The 18561-nt window shown below is 33.1% G+C and overlaps 1 protein-coding gene and 1 long non-coding RNA gene across 2 annotated transcripts; one reads left to right on the forward strand and one right to left on the reverse strand.

The window, feature by feature from the left end:
• Positions 1–11777: 11777 nt before the first annotated feature.
• Positions 11778–13760, reverse strand: LOC127710409 (uncharacterized). The gene is made up of 4 exons (XR_007986172.1): positions 13605–13760; positions 13004–13062; positions 12582–12644; positions 11778–12037 (listed from the first exon to the last, which is right to left on the reverse strand). It is a non-coding gene; the product is annotated as an uncharacterized LOC127710409 (long non-coding RNA).
• Positions 13761–14352: 592 nt separating this feature from the next.
• LOC127710403 (uncharacterized) lies at positions 14353–17588 on the forward strand. Its single transcript, XM_052216232.1, has 5 exons — positions 14353–14620; positions 15336–15401; positions 15552–15632; positions 16101–16166; positions 16502–17588. The coding sequence occupies exons 1-5, from the start codon at positions 14359–14361 to the stop codon at positions 16942–16944; spliced, it is 918 nt and encodes a 305-aa protein (XP_052072192.1). The 5' UTR covers positions 14353–14358; the 3' UTR covers positions 16945–17588.
• Positions 17589–18561: the final 973 nt, after the last annotated feature.

Genomic DNA, 18561 nt, shown 5'->3' on the forward strand with positions numbered 1-18561 from the left:
AATTTCTGTCCCTATCCAATATACCCTCATTTCCCGTGGCCGTCTAAATTTCTCCGACCTTAATCCCGGAAGCCCCTATAACAGAACCTACCTATTGTATTTATTGTGAATTTGTTCTCGTCCTGAATATGCATGAAATATTTGCCACTGGACGTTAAGCAACCAACAATCAATCAATCTAGTTAGTTCTTAATGGCTAGGGATTAGAGACTATTTCAATGAATAGCTATTATATAGTTCTACATTGGGATAGTAGAGAATATCTGGGGTAAGCATTCCTAAAGGCCGAAAATTTCGTCCGAAACATGGAAATAAAGCCAAATTCGATAAAATACGCTCTAGGGTCACCCACTTTCCAACCAATCATCTGGATAGTTCTTAATGGCTAGGGATTATAGACTCTGCTTCAATGAATAGCTATTATATAGTACTACATTGGGATAGTAGAGAATTTCTGGGGTAAGCATCCTTAAAGGCCGAAAATTTCGTTCGAAACACGGAAAAAAGCCAAATTCGATGAAATACGCATTGGGGTATCCACTTTCCGACCCATTAATTTGGTAGTTCTTCATGGCTAGGGATTATAGACTCTTCTCTAATAAATAGCTATTGGATAGTACTACAACGGGAGGGTAAAGAATTTCTGGGGTACGCTTTCTTAAAGGGCCAAAATTTCGTTCGAAACACGGAAATAAAGCCAAATTCGATAAATTACGCTCTAGGGTCACCCACTTTCCAACCAATTGTCTGGGTAGTTCTTAATGGCTAGGGATTAGAGACTCTGCTTCAATGATCAGTTATGACATAGTACTACATTGGGATAGTAGAGAATTTCTGGGATAAGCATTCTTAAAGGCCGAAAACTTCGTTCGAAACACGGAAAAAGCCAAATTCGATGTAATACGCATTGGGGTACCCACTATCCGACCCATTAATTTGGTAGCTCTTTATGGCTAGGGGTTATAGACTCTGCTCTAATAAATAGCTATAAGATAGTACTACATTGGGATTGTAGAGAATTTCTGGGGTAAGCATTCTTAAAGGCCCAAAATTTCGTTCGAAACACGGGAACAAGCCAAATTCTATAAAATACGCATTTGGGTACGCAGTTTCCGACCCATTAATTCTGTAGTTCTTTATGGCTAAGGATTATACTGATTGATTGATTGTTGGTTGCTTAACGTCCAGTGGCAAATATTTCATGCATGTTCAGGACGAGAACAAATTAACAATAAATACAATAGGTAGGTCCGGTAATAAAGGTCAACTGGGTTGCAGGTCGGGAAAACTTGGACTGCCACGGAAAAATGAGGGTATATTGGATAGGGACAGAAATTAAGCATTGGAACAGGCGACCTACGGACCCCTCAAAGAGTTGTTGCAAGGGTTCTTAACGTGCAGAGAGCGTGACACTCTCTCTACACGAGGCATTGGATTTAACGTCCCCATTCTGACCGGACGTGGCTGCGTACTTGATACATCCCACACAGCCAAACGGACGCCCCACTTTAGCAAGGGTTTTACTGCCGGTCGGAAGAAGACCTGAAGTGACCATATTTCTATTCCCCAGTCACCCTTGGGGATGCTAGGGATTATAGACTCTGCTTCAATAATTAGCTATTATATAGTACTACAACGGGAAGGTAAAGAATTTGTGGGGTAAGCTTTCTCAAAGGCCGAAAATTTCGTCCTAAATATGGAAATAAAGCCAAATTCGATATAATACGCATTTGGGTACCCACTTTTCGACCCATTGTTTTGGTAGTTCTTTATGGCTAGGGATTAAAGACTCTGCTCTAATGAATAGCTATTGGATATAAATACAACGGGAGGGTAAAGAATTTCCGGGTAAGCATTTTTAAAGGCCGAAAATGTCGTCCGAAACATGGAAATAAGCAAAATTCGATAAAATACGCTCTAGGGTCACCCACTTTCCAACCAGTTATCTGGGTAGTTCTTAATGGCTAGGGATTATAGACTCGGCTTCAATGAATAGCTATTATATAGTACTACATCGGGAGAGTAAAGAATTTCTGGGGTAAGCTTTTTTAAATGGCCAAATTATTGTTCGAAACACGGAAATAAAGCCAAATTTTATAAAATACGCATTGGGGTATCCACCTTCCGACCCATAGTTTCTGTAGTTCTTAATGGCTAGGGATTAGAGACTCTGCTTCGATGAATAGCTATTATATAGTACTACATCGGGAGAGTAAAGAATTTCTGGGGTAAGCATTCTATAAGGCCGAAAATTTCGTCTGAAATATGGAAATAAAGCCAAATTCGTTAAATTATGCTCTAGGGTCACCCACTTTCTGACCCATTGTTTTGGTAGTTCTTTGCCAAATTCTATAAATACGTATTGGGTTCAAGCAACTTTCCAATCCATTGTCTTTGCAGTGTTTTAAAACGTTTTTATGGTTTATATATAAAAGTTTTTAATGATTAAGACAATTATAAGATATTTAAGAAGAGACAATGAGACAACTCTCTATCGCAGTCACAATTTGTAAAAGAAAAACCATTATAGATCAAGTACGGTCTTCAACACTGATATTTGGCTATCACCGAACAGCAAGCTATAAAAGGCCCAAAAAATGACTAGTGTAAAACCATTCAAACAGGTTCCTGACTTAGGAAAGGTGCAAACAAATGCAGCGGATTTAAACATTTTAATAGGAACCAACCTGCACCCTTACCTGAAACAATAGTGTAACATAACAACATAGAAGACACACTATCAAATATCAATTGAAATGGTTTAACTCAATCAAAACAAGTGAACATACACTGAACGAATAAATTTGATCTATGACACAATGTAACGAAACCACTTAAAATAAGCCAATACTGTATTTGAGATGTAGTTTGATACAAAACATTGGCATATTTTATTTCCACATAAATTAGTTAGTCCTGTTCTTTTAGTACTCAGGATACTTTTTTTGCATATTTATATTTTAAAGTGTTGCTTTTTCTATTTTAACATTTGCTTTTTGTTATCAAAACTGTATACAGGTGAGACATATTTATGTGTCAAAATGTTTTTTCAAATAGAAAATGAATCAAACAAATGTTATAATTTGCAATATAATTGCTTGGAATGTAGTTGCAAATCTTAGCAGTCAATATATGTTTTGTAATGACTAATGATTTTTGTAATAGAAATTGAAATAAGAGCAAACAAATGATTTATCGTTATTCTTGAAATAAAATTTAAAAAAAACAGGATGCATCTTTCATCGTGTTCATTACTGTATATACATCAACATAACGGCATTTCATCATTATACATCAATAACGCAAACATCCAATTTCGACACAACATGGTAAGCAGTACAAATGGTGTAAGAAGAAAAAGTTGGACGCAGTGTTTATATGTTGAAAAGTGACCTGCATTTATGTATTTAATAACACATAGACTAACAACACACAATTTAGTATGCTGGCATTCAAAGATCAAAGAGGACGTCAAAGTTTACCAGCGCACATATTCCGTGATGAAATACATATCATTGTATCCGTTGATGTCACTAACCCTATCAACACATTTGAATTTTGTCAATCCGTCCATACACTTTATCGAAATAGTTGTTAATTCCAAATAAACAGAAATATAGAAACACATGAGTAATATAACCTTCTTGACATTAAATTAGAATGCACAAATATTGATTGATGTTTGTTTTGACTACACTTAATTACAATAAGACATTATTCGTCAACTCTAATTTGTTGTTAGATAATAAAAAAAAAAAAACACATTCAATGAAGAAACCACTAACATTTCTTTTCTTACACAATAACAATAACTATTCTTTTAAAGTTTGATGAGAATCTACTATCTAATTTGGTCACATATTTAAGTCATCTAATAAAAATAAATCACGTTAACCGTTCTTGCGGTCAGAGACAGAGTGACATTAAATCAGTCTGTTTCTTCTAAAGTTTTAACATTTTTATTGACTCAGCAGGTGTTTCAGAAAAGTTGCTTTCTTCGTGAAGGATAAAGACCAAGAAAGTCCTGCGATAAATTAAAAATAATAGTTTGTTACGAAATATTTCGGATACGAAGAAAAGACTAATATTACCTCATTTATATAAATGGTTCTGTTTCAGTGGGACAATATAAACCAAATCTGCTCAATTGCGGCTTATCGTAGATTCAATATTTTTATTTGCAAATGTTAGGACTTGACCAAAATAATTAACTGTACCAAAAGTGCAAACTCTTGTGGTTTTTTGTTTGCAATTGTACCTCTGGAATGACAAATATAAAAATGCAAAGTAAAAAAAGTATCTTATATTATCTTACCACCTATACATTTCTAGGAATATGATTGGTTAAAAGCAACCGCGTGGATATCGTGTATATTCCATATTAGGTTAGTAGTGTTCCATATTAGGTTAGTAGGCGGGGCTTATTTCAATACACGACTAGTAGTGGTGTTACGTCCCTTTATAAAAACAACAAGGTTTTGCAGAAAAATCTTAAAGATTTCAACAGACGAAGACATTGATGATGAACGATTGAAATAAATTCATAAAACACATTTAAAGCTAACAAGTTGTTATTGTTGGCATTTGTTTTTGTATACACCAATGAAAGTATAGTTTCTTAATACTAACGGTATTGAAGTCTTAATCACTTTGATAGGCTACTAGTCTAAATATCACATGTTAAGATAGTCGGTAAGATAAATTCGTTACATAGTGTGCTAGTAACCTAATACGATATATATGGGGTAAGTAAATTCCATATGGAGATTTGAGCTTCGCTCTCATCCCATACAGAATTTACTGACCCCATATACATCGTATTAGGTCACTAGCACACTATCTTAGTAATAATCTTCACCAATTTCAACAGTTGTGTAACTTCTCAAATTAATAAGTCAAAGCCTATACATTGCACTTAAGCACCACGAGGAATAAATGTATCTAATAGTTATTGTCATGTAATTCTTACATGACAGAGAAAATGTTTTTTTTTTACATCAAAGCGGCGGTTCAATTAATCATTCATAACGATATTGTATCGTTTTGATGAAACTATGTCTAGTAAACTGGAGTTAAAGTGTGATATATATATATGTGAACCGTTTTCTCTTAAAGTGATTTTTTTCTACATAAATTCCAAAAAACATTTTATGATGCTTGAAACAAGATTGATTGATTGTTGGTTGCTTAACGTCCAGTGGCAAATATTTCATGCATATTCAGGACGAGAACAAGTTCACAATAAATACAATAGGTAGGTTCTGTAATAGATTAAGGGATTAAGGTCGGAGAAATTTAGACTGCCACGGGAAATGAGGGTATATTGGATAGGGACAGAAATTTAGCCTTGCAACAGGTCACCTACGGACCCCTCAAAGAGTTGTTGCAAGGGTTCTTAACGTGCAAAGAACGTGGCACTTTCTTTACACGAGGCATCGGATTTAACGTCCCCATTCTGACCGGACGTGGCTGCAAATTTGTACATCCCGCACAGCCAAACGGACGCCCCACTTTAGCACGGGTTTTACTGCCGGTCGGAGGAAGACCAATGGTGACCATACTTCTATTCCCCAGTCACCCTTGGGGGTGCTTGAAACAAGAAATTTCTGTTTGTTACTACATGTAATCAAATGTTAAGACCGACAACGAGTTACCATAAGAACTCCATCCCTGCCTGGCGTACAAAAATAAAAGAAACAGAAGTAAAAAATATGATCTGACTGTTCAGGAAATCAGGAAGCCGAAATAACCAAGTGCATGTATAGCTCATATGATCATTATGTACATATAAATTCATACACAATATAAAGTACAAGAAATCTTTGTCAAAATATAAGATACCTTTTGGTTAGTGTTCTTTCTGTATCCTATTGCAGAAGCTTTCTCTTATGCATTCGTATCTTATAAACCTCATCTTTAATTGTTCTGCGAATTGCAATGTCTGTTTGTATACAATCAGCATTGATGTCAATCTTTGATGTCCGTGTAAACGATGTAGAAGTTCAATTACAACTTCTTTCGCCAATACCTCAGACACATATACAAGTCCATATGTTAAATTGTTACATAGTTTGCTGTTGAGAACCGTAGCATCAACAACTGTGCAAACTCTAGTGTCATATGTAAACATGGTAGCAGATTTTTTTCGTACATAATAGCGCCATAGAAGGTGCTCCTGGATCATCTGCAACTCTGTGATAGAAATGTGGAACCAAAGCCTGTTGTGCTTTCAATGTCCATTTTAACAGGATTCTCCATGAACCTATTGTGCCTTTCGTTGTTTTCGGTGTTGGTCACAATATCATGGACTATGTCATCCATGTCACATGCATAACTAACAGTTTGCAAACCAAAGCTATCTTCGCTGTTTTTGTACATTGTCTGTATTACTTCATTAAGAAGAAACATCCTGACATCCTTATCCACCGCACCAGTTTCCATTATAGTGGCTCCCGAAACCAACATTTTACTGTATAGGCAAATCATAGCACCACAAGAAGAGAAGTCTCCCTGCGTAGGGAAATGGCCACTCTTTATTAGGTCTAGAACATTCCAGTTTTCGTTGGCGATTCCTTTGTTTCAATCAAGTACTGGAAGAGTGTAAAATTGTAAAGACGGTTTACGATATTGGATCGAACACGATGACCCAAAGGATCCAAATACAAAATAACTCTTTTTTGTACTTGTACCGCCAACAATAACCAATGATTATCAGTATTCACAGGTATCAAACCAATACATGTTACTCTCTATCGGGTAAATTGAAAATTGAAGAATTTTTGATTGGAACCATGCTGCTGGCATAAAGAAAAAATTTAGATTCTCATTACAAATTGTCATTAAGAAACTGTCAATATGTTTGTCGGAAAAGTAACTAGATAGAAATTTAAACATGTCATCCCTATCCATTTGAATCTTCTGATTCAAAATAGGTGCATCAAAGTGTGCGGTAATGTTCTGTTGTTCGCTTGTTAATTCTAGTGAGATACACTCATTTCCTACCAGAAAGTTAGTTGGTTCTAATTCTGTGAACTTATCTGTTTGAACAGAAAAAATTGTATTTATCACTGAAAGCGACGTGTCTCTGCTTTGTTGACATTGATTGAACGATATTTTGATATTTGTATATGTTGGAATGATATCTTTTTAGTATACTTTTTAAAAGTTTATTAACCGAATGCAATTTTTGCTCAACTTCTGATGTTTTATTTTCCTTTTCATCTGCAAGATCAAGTGATTTGCTCACAACATTTGATAAACGGCCAATTTCTTTTTTCATCGTCAGTAGCTGCTTTCGTTGATGGGTAGATATCAATTTTAATGATTTCAGCTCTTTTGATTTTTTTGAAAGATCTTGGCTCTTTTTTTTAATTTACTAATTTGCGAAATTACATTCTCGCCAACTCCACTTAACCTTTTTTTTCTTTTTGCTTAGTTCAGCTTTCAAATTATCGTTTTCCAACTTAATTGAATTTATTTTGGCACTATGTGACTTTAAAATTGTTGCCTGTTTTGATACATTCTTCGCGAAATGTCTGTTTCTTTGTACAATTCTTGCACAATCAACACTACATGTATCATTAGACGTCACTTTAAGGTTTACAGGTAGAAGATGTGTCTTTTGTAGCTTTAGTAATTTCATTTTGAAACGATTCTTTCTTTTCTTCCGGTAGAACAAGTTTGTCATTTAGAAAACTTTTAAGTTTTTCTTTAACTTTTGTATCATTTCTGGCATTGAAGCACTTTTGCAATTCCTTAAATTTTTTTTGTCTTCTGTTAAAGAGCGCCCAGATAGCTTTTCCATTCAATGCAGTTTTTGTAAAGTGTGAAAGCCAAACAGTTGCAATGTCAATCCATTTGTCAAATGAGGAACTTCCTTTCTTTACTTTTAAATTGTAAATTTCAAAATTCTTTGCTGTATGTATTAAACATATGAATTGTCCAGTAGTTAGGTTTGAGAAGTAATCGAAACAGCCGTCTGACGCAGTGTTACTGAGGTCATATAAATTCTCTGGATGCTTAATTGGCCAGTTCGGGATCGGATCTTCAGAGTCTTCAAGTGTAAGGCTGGTTAAGGTGAAAACCAGATGGGAGTAAACTGAAAGAAAATAGATAAAAATAAAGAATAGTCATAAAAACTGCATGCTATATTTTTTTTCAGGAGTGATTGATATTCTAGGATAAATCGTTCATAATCTTTCATTGAAAATACACATGTACATGACGGTACATGTACAGTCAGGCCAAAATAAATAGTGTTTCCTATTTCACTTGAAAAAAAATTTGGTAGGGTAGGTAGGTAAAACATTTTAATATATTTTCTGAACTGGATAGGTGAAGATTGATCAGTTGTATGGAATAGTTAATTGTGTACTAGGTTAAGATAGAACATTGTTTTTTTTTATTCAGCCACTGTCAACTTCAAGTAAACCTGAACCTCCCCCTTTTTCCTCCATGATTTCAAACATTTATGATTTTCAAAGAACAAACATTTATTGATTGAAATTGTAACTCATGAGGGTACTTGTGGCTAATCTATGTAACCTTGTATCAAAATAAAGCGAAATATGCAATGTCGAATATACATTTTCATTGCGATTGTCAACTTCCGGTTTCCATTTTCGGAAAATTCACTGACCCCCTCGCGACTAAATTGACTCGTGCAACTTCAATTTATGTCCAATCTTGTAATGTTATACATCATTTTCTTCGGGAATAATAATTACTTTCATCTGTGAACGCACAAAGATGTGCTGTCTGTTGTAAGTCGGCAAATCACAAAAAACTTACCAACTCTGAACCCCATGATCGAATTTTCTGGTGCGACATCCCCAACAATCCTGATACCGCATTCTTCCCGTTAAACCCGTTTTCATTGGTCGAAATGTAAAAGGCTCGCCGCACAGCGCCAATGATATTCAAGATAATTACCAAATCTGCAACATTGCCTTAAAATTACCAATTCAGGGGCAGATAGATGTTGACCTGATGAACAATTCTACTTCTTGTTAGATTTCCTCATAATGCTTTGGTTTCAGAGATACAAGCCAAAATATACATTTTACCCCTGTGTTCTATATTTAGCCATGGCGGCCATCTTGATTGGTTGGCCATGTCATCGTCCACATTTTTTAAACTAAATACCCCAATGATGATTGTGGCCAAGTTTGGTTAAATTTGGACCCGTAGTTGCAGAGACGATTTTGTAAAAGTTAACGGACGACGGACGCCAAGTGGTAAGAAAAGCTCACTCGGTCCTTTGGGGTCACCCATTACTATTTCTTTGTATATACAAGATATTTTGATTGATTGATTTTTGGTTGCTTAACGTCCAGTGGCAAATATTTCATGCATATTCAGGACGAGAACAAGTTAACAATAAATACAATATGTAGGTTCTGTAATAGAGGCGTCCGGGATTAAGGTTGGAGAAATTTCGACTGCCACGGGAAATCAGGGTATATTGGATAGGGAAAGATATTTAGCCTTGCAACAGGCCACCTACGGACCCCTCAGAGAGTTGTTGCTAGGGTTCTTAACGTGTAAAGAACGTGGCACTCTTTACACGAGGCATCGGATTTAACGTCCCCATTCTTACCGGACGTGGCTGCAAATTTGTACATCCCGCACAGCCAAACGGACGCCCCACTTTGACGAGGGTTTTACTGTCGGTCGGAGGAAGACCAATGGTGACCATACTTCTATTCCCCAGTCACCCTTAGGGGTAACTAGTATAGGGTATCTTTGAGCTACATGTATATAACAATTAATATTTGTAACAAGAATTTTGCCTTTTAAGCCATCAAAATTTATAATTGTCTTATTTTTGAGCCATTTTGATATGCCAGTCTTTTAAAACAGGACATATTGTGGTATACCATTGTCCATCGTGAATATCTATTGACAATACGACGGGTGCCAAGTGTGGAGCAGGATCTACTTACCCTTCAGGCGCACCTGAGATCACCCCCAGTTTTTGGTGGGGTTCGTGTTGCTTAGTCTTTAGTTTTCTATGTTGAGTCTTGTGTATTATTGTTTGTCTGTTTAAGCCATGGCGTTGTCGGCTTTTTTTCGATCTATAAGTTTGAATGTCCCTCTGGTATCTTTCGCCCATCTTTGACATGAGATCTCATTTTATTTATATCAAGAGCATCCCTTAACCCAATCCGGGTAGCGGCACTCAAGTCCCAGGCCTGAATGCTAGTTGGTGGAGATTTGGAAGCCCATATCAACAGGCTAGGGCTAACAGAGCCCCACACCATTGGACAAGCTGTCCAACGGTAAATGAAAGATATGCATTGAAGTTGGCTGTCAATTGTTGAATTATGTTTCTCTTTGTAGAGCCAAAAACAGTGACTTACACATGAGTAGTAAGATAACAGATGCCTCTGTAGTTAACATTGGAAAACATGAATGAAAAATAAAATGACTTTCTACAAACTGCTGGTTTTAGCTCTGTTAAGTGTTTGCAGACTGCAGTGAGAGATAAAAAAGACGACATATTCAAAAAGCTAAGGACTGTGTTACTACTACTAACTGGGGTTCTTTACCCCCCTACAATACCTATTATAACCCCTATATTTTGAACCCCTAGATACACAACCTCCATCTTATATGGGGGATAATTAACCCCAACCTTTCCAACACCCATATAACATCCAATGATATGGGAGTTAAATAACCCCCAGACTTTAACATTTAAATGTCAAGGCGGTTAAATTGATTTTAAATGTTATACAAGTTTGACACCCATATATCCAACATCTAAGTTTTGTACTTGAGGGTCATGTCCCATTTGTTACATCCAGAATATATAGTGATAAGATTTTCTCTTATGTATATTTACTCCAATTTGTTTTCTTTCTTTTTTTTTTTACCAATTTAGGGTAAAGGGGGGGTGTTTCTGTTTAACCAATCAGGAATACAAATATATAACTGACAATTCAACAATATTTTATAAAAGTGTGTTTAAACTCTATAAGGTTATATATATTTTTGAATTCTAACAGAAAGGATTTACTATTTAAATTAACCATGTCTCATACCAGAATCAATTCAATATCACCACAGAATAGTGTCACATCAAGTTTAATGAATATGTACCATCAATATGAAATTCACATAAATGTACTGAAATGGACAGGTGTTATAGTGATATTCATATTTACAGCATCTACCCTATGGATAACAGGCAGTTTATATTTGTCATCAAACATGTCAAAGCATAACATGAATGTTTCCAACTATGATATAAATGAACAGAACCTTACTTTTAACCAATCATTGTGTTCTTATATTAAACATTTCCGTCTACCTGGTGAATTTATATTAACTGTGTGTGAATACAATAAAAGAACAATTATAGACATTCGTCAATTTTTGAACAACAAACCTACTATTAAAGGAATATCCTTATCACAGAGACAATGGGACTATTTGAGGTCTATAATACAGTATATAACAAGAGTTATCTATCACAGAAGTTAATAACAGGACTTACTTATGTATTTGGAAAATATCAAAATAAATGTATGAGCTATTATGTAATATATGTGTTTTTCTTTATATAAAGTATATTTACAGGTATTTAATGTGTTATGCATGTAGACATGAATGGTACAGATAAAAACTCACATGTGACTTTGATTGTGATAAGAGACGGAAGGCAAGAGGGTAACTGCATTACGGTCCTGTCCACACATTTGCTCATTATGAGTTTGTCTCACCGTAAGGGTACTTTTTGTGTAATAAAAGATTAAAGAAAACAATCATAACATACAACTCTTTTATTGTATTTAAAATTCTTTATATAACTAGTGTCCATTTCCAAAGATCAAATTATATGCCATTTGTTCTTCTTTCTAATAGCATTTGTCTTTTTCTCATTTTTAAATGTTTTTTAAAGCTAATTCCCTCTTCTAACTTTCTCTTTTGTATTGTCAATATGTGGGCATTGTACGCTATCTTGGTGGCTAGATCTTCAATTCTTGTACTCATAATGTTGTTTAAATGTTCCACCATCTCTAATTCTGAAGGTCTAAAAAATATAGATAAAATTTATTTTTTACAGCACAAAATTAAAATAATAAATTATGATATATACAATTACTAATGATTTATTATATAATCACATTATATAAGGGTTTTTTAAAGTGATTTTTAAACATGAAAGTCAATGGTTATAATATACAATATCTAAATTTTGTGAAGATATATCTCCCTGATGCAAGGATCTGACCTTGAATAATATGGCTTAATGTTTAGGAACTATGTGTTTTATTTGCTCACAATCAGACATTTTCTTTTAGATTGTGGATCTTTCAATTATTTTGATGTAATCTGTACTGAAGAAGTATAAATGACCAAAATGGTCATTTATAGAAGTTACATTAACGGTGATAATGGTATATTTCGTTGTTTTACAAAAATTGTATCTCTCTACACTTCTCTTCCCCATATTTTTGGGTGGGGTCAGTCCATAATTAACTGTACAAAATTCAGGAAAGGATGTGTGTGTGTGTTGTATTGGAGTTATATTATTTTAAAACAAAATAGGCTTTTAAAAGAAAAAATATACTCACATGTCCTGGGTATTTCTATTAGGTGGCTGTTGTTGCACAGGTTCCAAAGGCACATTAGTAGATCTACCAAAGCATAAATTAGATGTATTACTTTTATGTAAAGATTATAAAATACATAAATTTTAGCAGTATATAGAAGATAAATGAAGATAAATTTAATACAATGGAAAACGAATACCACAGCAACAAATCAAAAGGATAATAAAAACAAATCATAAATTTATAGACTATGGCAAAATTCGGACACATGCAAACAAAGGACGCAACAAGAAATATGTATAATACACACGAAGACAACAAACAAGTACATGGACAGTGTAAACTCACTCAAAGGATGTTTAAATGATATGTTATCAAAATAATTGATTATATTGTGAATATGAAGGCAACATAGTTTTGCTAACAACCTTAATGATATATACCTGGTCTGTTCAGGGGTTCTAACTGGTACTTCCTGTTTTATGACAGATTCCATTTTAATCTAATAATGAAAGAAACAAAAATATATTTAAAAAACAGATATAACCATTACAATATTAGGTATGTATTTAATAAATATACACAAATATTAAAGAGGGTCTTAATGTGGACATTTTTCCGCAATCTCTGAACAAAATTAAGGAGAATAAGGATCACATTAAATTCAACAGTTTTCTGGTTTTGTTATTCGTAGTGAAATATCATCTCCAAAATCAGGAATAGGCCTAACTTACGGACATATTTACACTAAATTCCTTTACACAAGTTCAATATCATTTTTTTTTATTATTTAATTCAGAATTTAGGGTTTACCTGTGTCACATTTAGACTGATTAAAACCAACATTAAATCACTTACACATGTAGTAGAATTAACCAATTCAAGTTTAATTAATTTATTAGAATTATAGAAACAAGTTTATTTTGTAAGGTTTCTAACAACAAAAATTCATAAATTTAAGTTAAAATGAAGATAACAAATATTTTATCTCATATATAAAGAATATGCATTAAAATGAAAAATAACTCAATAAATTGTACTTACATTTTTCTCAAATTTCTTTCTCTGAATAAAGTTTAACTGATTTTTACACGTATTATATACAAGTGTTACATAATAAATCAGACTTTTTAAAACTAGACTATATGCGTAATAGCAAAGATTTATTATATAAATAACCCATTCCAAATGCCACCCGTCTGGTACACTGCTTACACTCGGGGAAACCGTTAATTATCTTTGGTAATAGGATGTCACACATTTCATTAAATTTGATTAACATCTTGCTAAAGGATCATTATTATTTTAAAATGTTTTGTTAATGTGAGAAAATATGTAATAGTAAAAAAATATTATATAAACAACCCATTCCAAATGCCACTGCTTACAGTTAACTGTGAAACCATTTATTATCTTTGGTAACTTCATTTCAATTAGCACATTACTAAAAGATCATTATCTAAGAATAGTTTTCACTGTGTAATTTTAATCATGTTGTTAACGTTTGAAAATGATCGGACAATTAAATATCTTGTGTAACGTTCCGGAACCAATAACATATCCATTCCAACATATATATTTAGTGAACCGTAAGGAGTTATGTAATAACCACAGTTAATTTATTCAGTTTTCTCTCTTACGACGTTAATTATGTATATTAAAATATGATGAAAATTGAATTGTTTATAAAATATACTTATATTGTATGCTATATATTATATTTTTTATGACGATTCCGATGTTTTTATTCTGTTGTTTACAACCCATCACGTTCTCCTTGGTACATTAGAAAACAAACATGGCATTTTGGATCGTTCATTTTCTGGTGTTATCATTAGTTTTAAGCGTAGAAGGACAGATAGATTGTCAATATGAAACGGCAATTGCCAACTGCTTCTGTAGTACAGAAATTAACATACTTCAAAACGTCAGAATTGTTGAAATTCAGTCTGAAAGTTGTAATTGCACCATCAATTTTCTTGAGGCACAAGAGCAACCGCCAACAGTGGTACACATGTTTAACAAATTATGCAATTGGCACTGCAATGAGATAGAATGTGGTAAGTTTTATGATTCCCCTCACAAGATTTATGTCTTAAAGTCCCACCATTCTAACGATTTCAACAGTTTGCCTTATTTCGAAAATTAAAAAAGGGGGAATAACTCTAAAGGCATCCGACCAGATCTTGACTAGGAATTATTATAAAGTTGAAGGATAAATAAATCTGATCTTCATGTCCCAAATCGGAGATGGAAACTCCATCTATAGCTTTACAAATTTCCAGTAGAAAAATGTATGGTGGTAGGTCCTTGATGGGAACTTGTCAGAAAAAAAAATGCTAGACTTATATGAAAATAGCTGGAGCTAATTTGCCCCTTAATCACCATAGACTGTGTCAATGTCCTGTAAAGGGATGCCAAGTAAATGTACATGAGAAATCGCAAATTATTAACAATTGAATGAAATACATCACTTTCTTATCTGTCCATTCTGGATATTAGTATGGCAGGTCATAGAGGTCAAGTGGCGCCAAATGTGTCTGCTGCTGTGGGGGGCAAATGGAACGTATTCTGTATGTGCATAATTAAACAATTTTGTAGGTGATTTTTGCAGTAAGTGTGAGTGATCAATATTATTATTCCATGGGAACATTTCCAACAAATTTATTTTAAAACCAGGGATGAAATATCAAATTTCTCTTTCAATGTCATGCGAGATTGTAACCAGTTTCCAATCGGTTCCAGTATTAGATTTTTTTTTCATTTATTTTACAGTACCAGACAATATTTTACCAGAGGAAGGAAAAACAACCAGGAAACAGGAAATAACTACAAATCATGGTAAGATTTATTATTTAAGTATGATTATTAATGCGCAATACTTAAGTAAGATACTCCCAATTTGTTTTTTTTTTTTGTGTGTGTGTGTTTTTTTTTTTAAGGAAGGAATTAAACATGTTTTATTAAATTTTTTTTTCATTTATTTTGTAGTACCAGACAATGTTTTACAGGATTCTCAATTGGAAATGACTAACAAACAGAAAATATCCACAACACTGACTACAAATCAAGGTAAGATTTTATTATACAATTATTAATGAGTAATACTTCAGCTATATGCAGTACAATATGTTTTTTTTTAAAAGGGGATTGATGGTAAAATGTTGGGGGCAGTAAATTTTACCAAGATGCCTACTCTTATCAAATAATATAGAACTTTATACTGTACAGAGCATGACATTTCTCCAAACGGTTTCTCTACAATGGTCTGGGGTCAGGTTTTTATATGACTGAAAAAAAAACCGGTTGTATTATGGTATGTGGGACAGTCCATGTCTGGGTTGGTGTTGTCAGTGTCTGTGGACACATCAGTTTTTAATATAACTTTGAAATTTTAACATGAGATTCCTTGCCAATTGAGGACCTATCCAAGTAGCTCTGTAAATGGAACATTTTGATTGTTGAGCAGGTTTTTTTTTTTTAAGGGGCCCTACACAACATAGTAATGATTTATTTATAATAATTTTTTTTTTATTTCAGTACAGGACAAAACAATGATGAACTATGGTGACAAGATGTCAAGCACCATGGAAACTGCTATGATAGGTATGCATCTATAGTTACTTAAGTTATGTCTGTTTAAATACAGAAGAACTTTGATTGCTGGAACACAATGGATATCTTGAACCTGTTTTGTTGTCACTCTCAAACATCTAAACTTATGTCCCCCTATATCCTAAAGGGAGGTAATTTAATTATCTCCCTTGCCTGCATCAGTAAAGGGAGATAACTGACTACTTTTTCTCATTTATAATAGTACTAGTAAAAAAAAAATGGAGTAAACATATATGAGATATGATTTTACAGACATGTATAAAATTTATTATATATAAAGGTCTGATGATATGTTTAATTTATATTTATATAAATTTGTTTTACAGCATTCTGGGCAGGGTGTGGAATTTTTGGGATGTTTACATTCATGTACCTCCTGAAATGGATACTACAACTGAAACGAAACACTACATATTTGCCATTACACCAACCGCTAGACACCACCACCATTACAGCCGACAGACACCAGATATCGCAAACACAGACCTCTTTTTTGAGTATGATTTCCTCTACTGTCCCGCCATCACTCACTCCACCTCCGACATCAACACCTGACTATTCCATAGACAGACTTCCTGTTTTTTCATTTGAGTCTACACCAATTGAACACACCATACCCTTACCAATATCAGATTCACCTACTACTTTTTTTGAAAACAGAGACTCCTCACCCGAACCGTCTGCTCCACCCATGGAAATGGTAGAACTGAATGAACCGGTGGCCACCAGAACCCGCAACAAGAAGAAACAGTTAGAAGCAGCCTTGTAAAAATTTTTAATCATGTTATATTTTCCTTAATTGTTGAACTCTGGTAATTTTTTATTTAAATATTTATAAACGCAAAATATTTTTTTAAGAATAATCTCTCCTTTAATTGAAAATTTAATGGTATATTTTGAACACTTGAAATTTTTAAAAATAAACTATTTACCCTCTCATTTGAAATTTTAATACATTTTCTCACCTGAAATAAAAGAATTGGAAAGATTAGTCTGTACATATTAGAAATACACTCATTAGCTAGTAGATTTTTGCTTGTTTTGATTTTTAGGCCTAATCCTTTTTATTTAGGTCAATGTATTTGAGCCTTTATTTTTTATGTTGGAGAGGGGGTGATGTTTTTCATAAAGGGGGAATAGTAAGGTGAATGCATTTATTTTTAGTATCTCAATGAAGATACATACACCAATTTCTTTAGTTATATAATATTTTTTTTTTTTTGTATCTATGAGAGGATTCTTATTATTAAAAAACAATAGATCCAAAACACTCAATGGTACATACTTTTTTAAATATGGATTTGCTGTCTCCCTAATTTTATTAAAAGTGCTTTATGGTGAAAGGGTGTATCTGGTTTTGCCTTTGAATGTATATTATTATTTGACTACACTAGGATAATACACATGTTTTAGTTTTAAATCTATAATGTTAAACTTTTCAACCTAAAGAAATATATTTACATCTTTCATAAAAGGGTTAATTTACATGTGTAAATTTCATTTAGATTTTTTTTTATCCATTGCAGAATAATATGATGCTCATATTAAAGATGTATATAGAGTAGTTTAGTATTTTTTTTGTTATACATGTTTTATGTATTGATGTTTAAAAATTTTATACTCATGTATGAAATTATTGAAAAACTCAATTACACCATTGGTTGTTAATTTTTTATTGTTGAAACTTGTTATTTTGTTTAAAGGTATTTGATTTGTATTACCTCATCACTGTTTTTTGATATGAATATATTTTACTTGATATTATTGCCATAACTGTTGTGACTTTTATATTTTAACTGACGTTTTTAATGCCATATGTCATTGTGCTTCATAAAAAGTAATAAACTAGTCAAGGTGCTATTATTGTTAAAGAATTGGTGTTTAAATGTTACTCAGGTGATTTTTATTCAAACATTGTTTTTTTAAAGAAATGATCTCAAAATAATAATAATACTTAGTTATTGTTGAGGAAGTTTTATTTTATGCAATCATTAGTTGTGTACAACATGGAGGTAATGTGATATTTTTTTGTGCATTAAAGAATTGGTGCTAAAATGTTACTCAGGTGATTTTTACTCATACATTGTTTTTTAAAGAAATGATCTCAAAATAATAATAATACTTGGTTATTGTTGAGGAAGTTTTATTTTATGCAATCATTAGTTGTGTACAACATGGAGGTAATGTGATATTTATTTGTGTTCATCCCAAATATATCAAGACTAATATGTGCCATACAATTTCCAAGAAATTCTGATATCACTATGTCTGTAATTGCTTTGTTAAACAAATACTTGTTTTATAAAAGAAACATAGGGGGAACATAATTAATTTAGTTTGATAAGAAGTTACTTGGTTATTGTTTATTGAATATTCTTTAAATATA

The sequence above is a fragment of the Mytilus californianus genome, unplaced genomic scaffold (genome assembly GCF_021869535.1).
Source record: "Mytilus californianus isolate M0D057914Y unplaced genomic scaffold, xbMytCali1.0.p SCAF_77, whole genome shotgun sequence".
NCBI lineage: Eukaryota > Metazoa > Mollusca > Bivalvia > Mytilida > Mytilidae > Mytilus > Mytilus californianus.

Bases quoted from the DNA above. Each gene is read 5' to 3' on its own strand.
- LOC127710403 (XM_052216232.1), top strand. From the start codon at position 14,359: ATGGCATTTTGGATCGTTCATTTTCTGGTGTTATCATTAGTTTTAAGC. The intron at 14,621-15,335 runs GTAAGTTTTATG...TTTATTTTACAG, and splicing joins CTGCAATGAGATAGAATGTG to TACCAGACAATATTTTACCA. The intron at 15,402-15,551 runs GTAAGATTTATT...TTTATTTTGTAG, and splicing joins GGAAATAACTACAAATCATG to TACCAGACAATGTTTTACAG.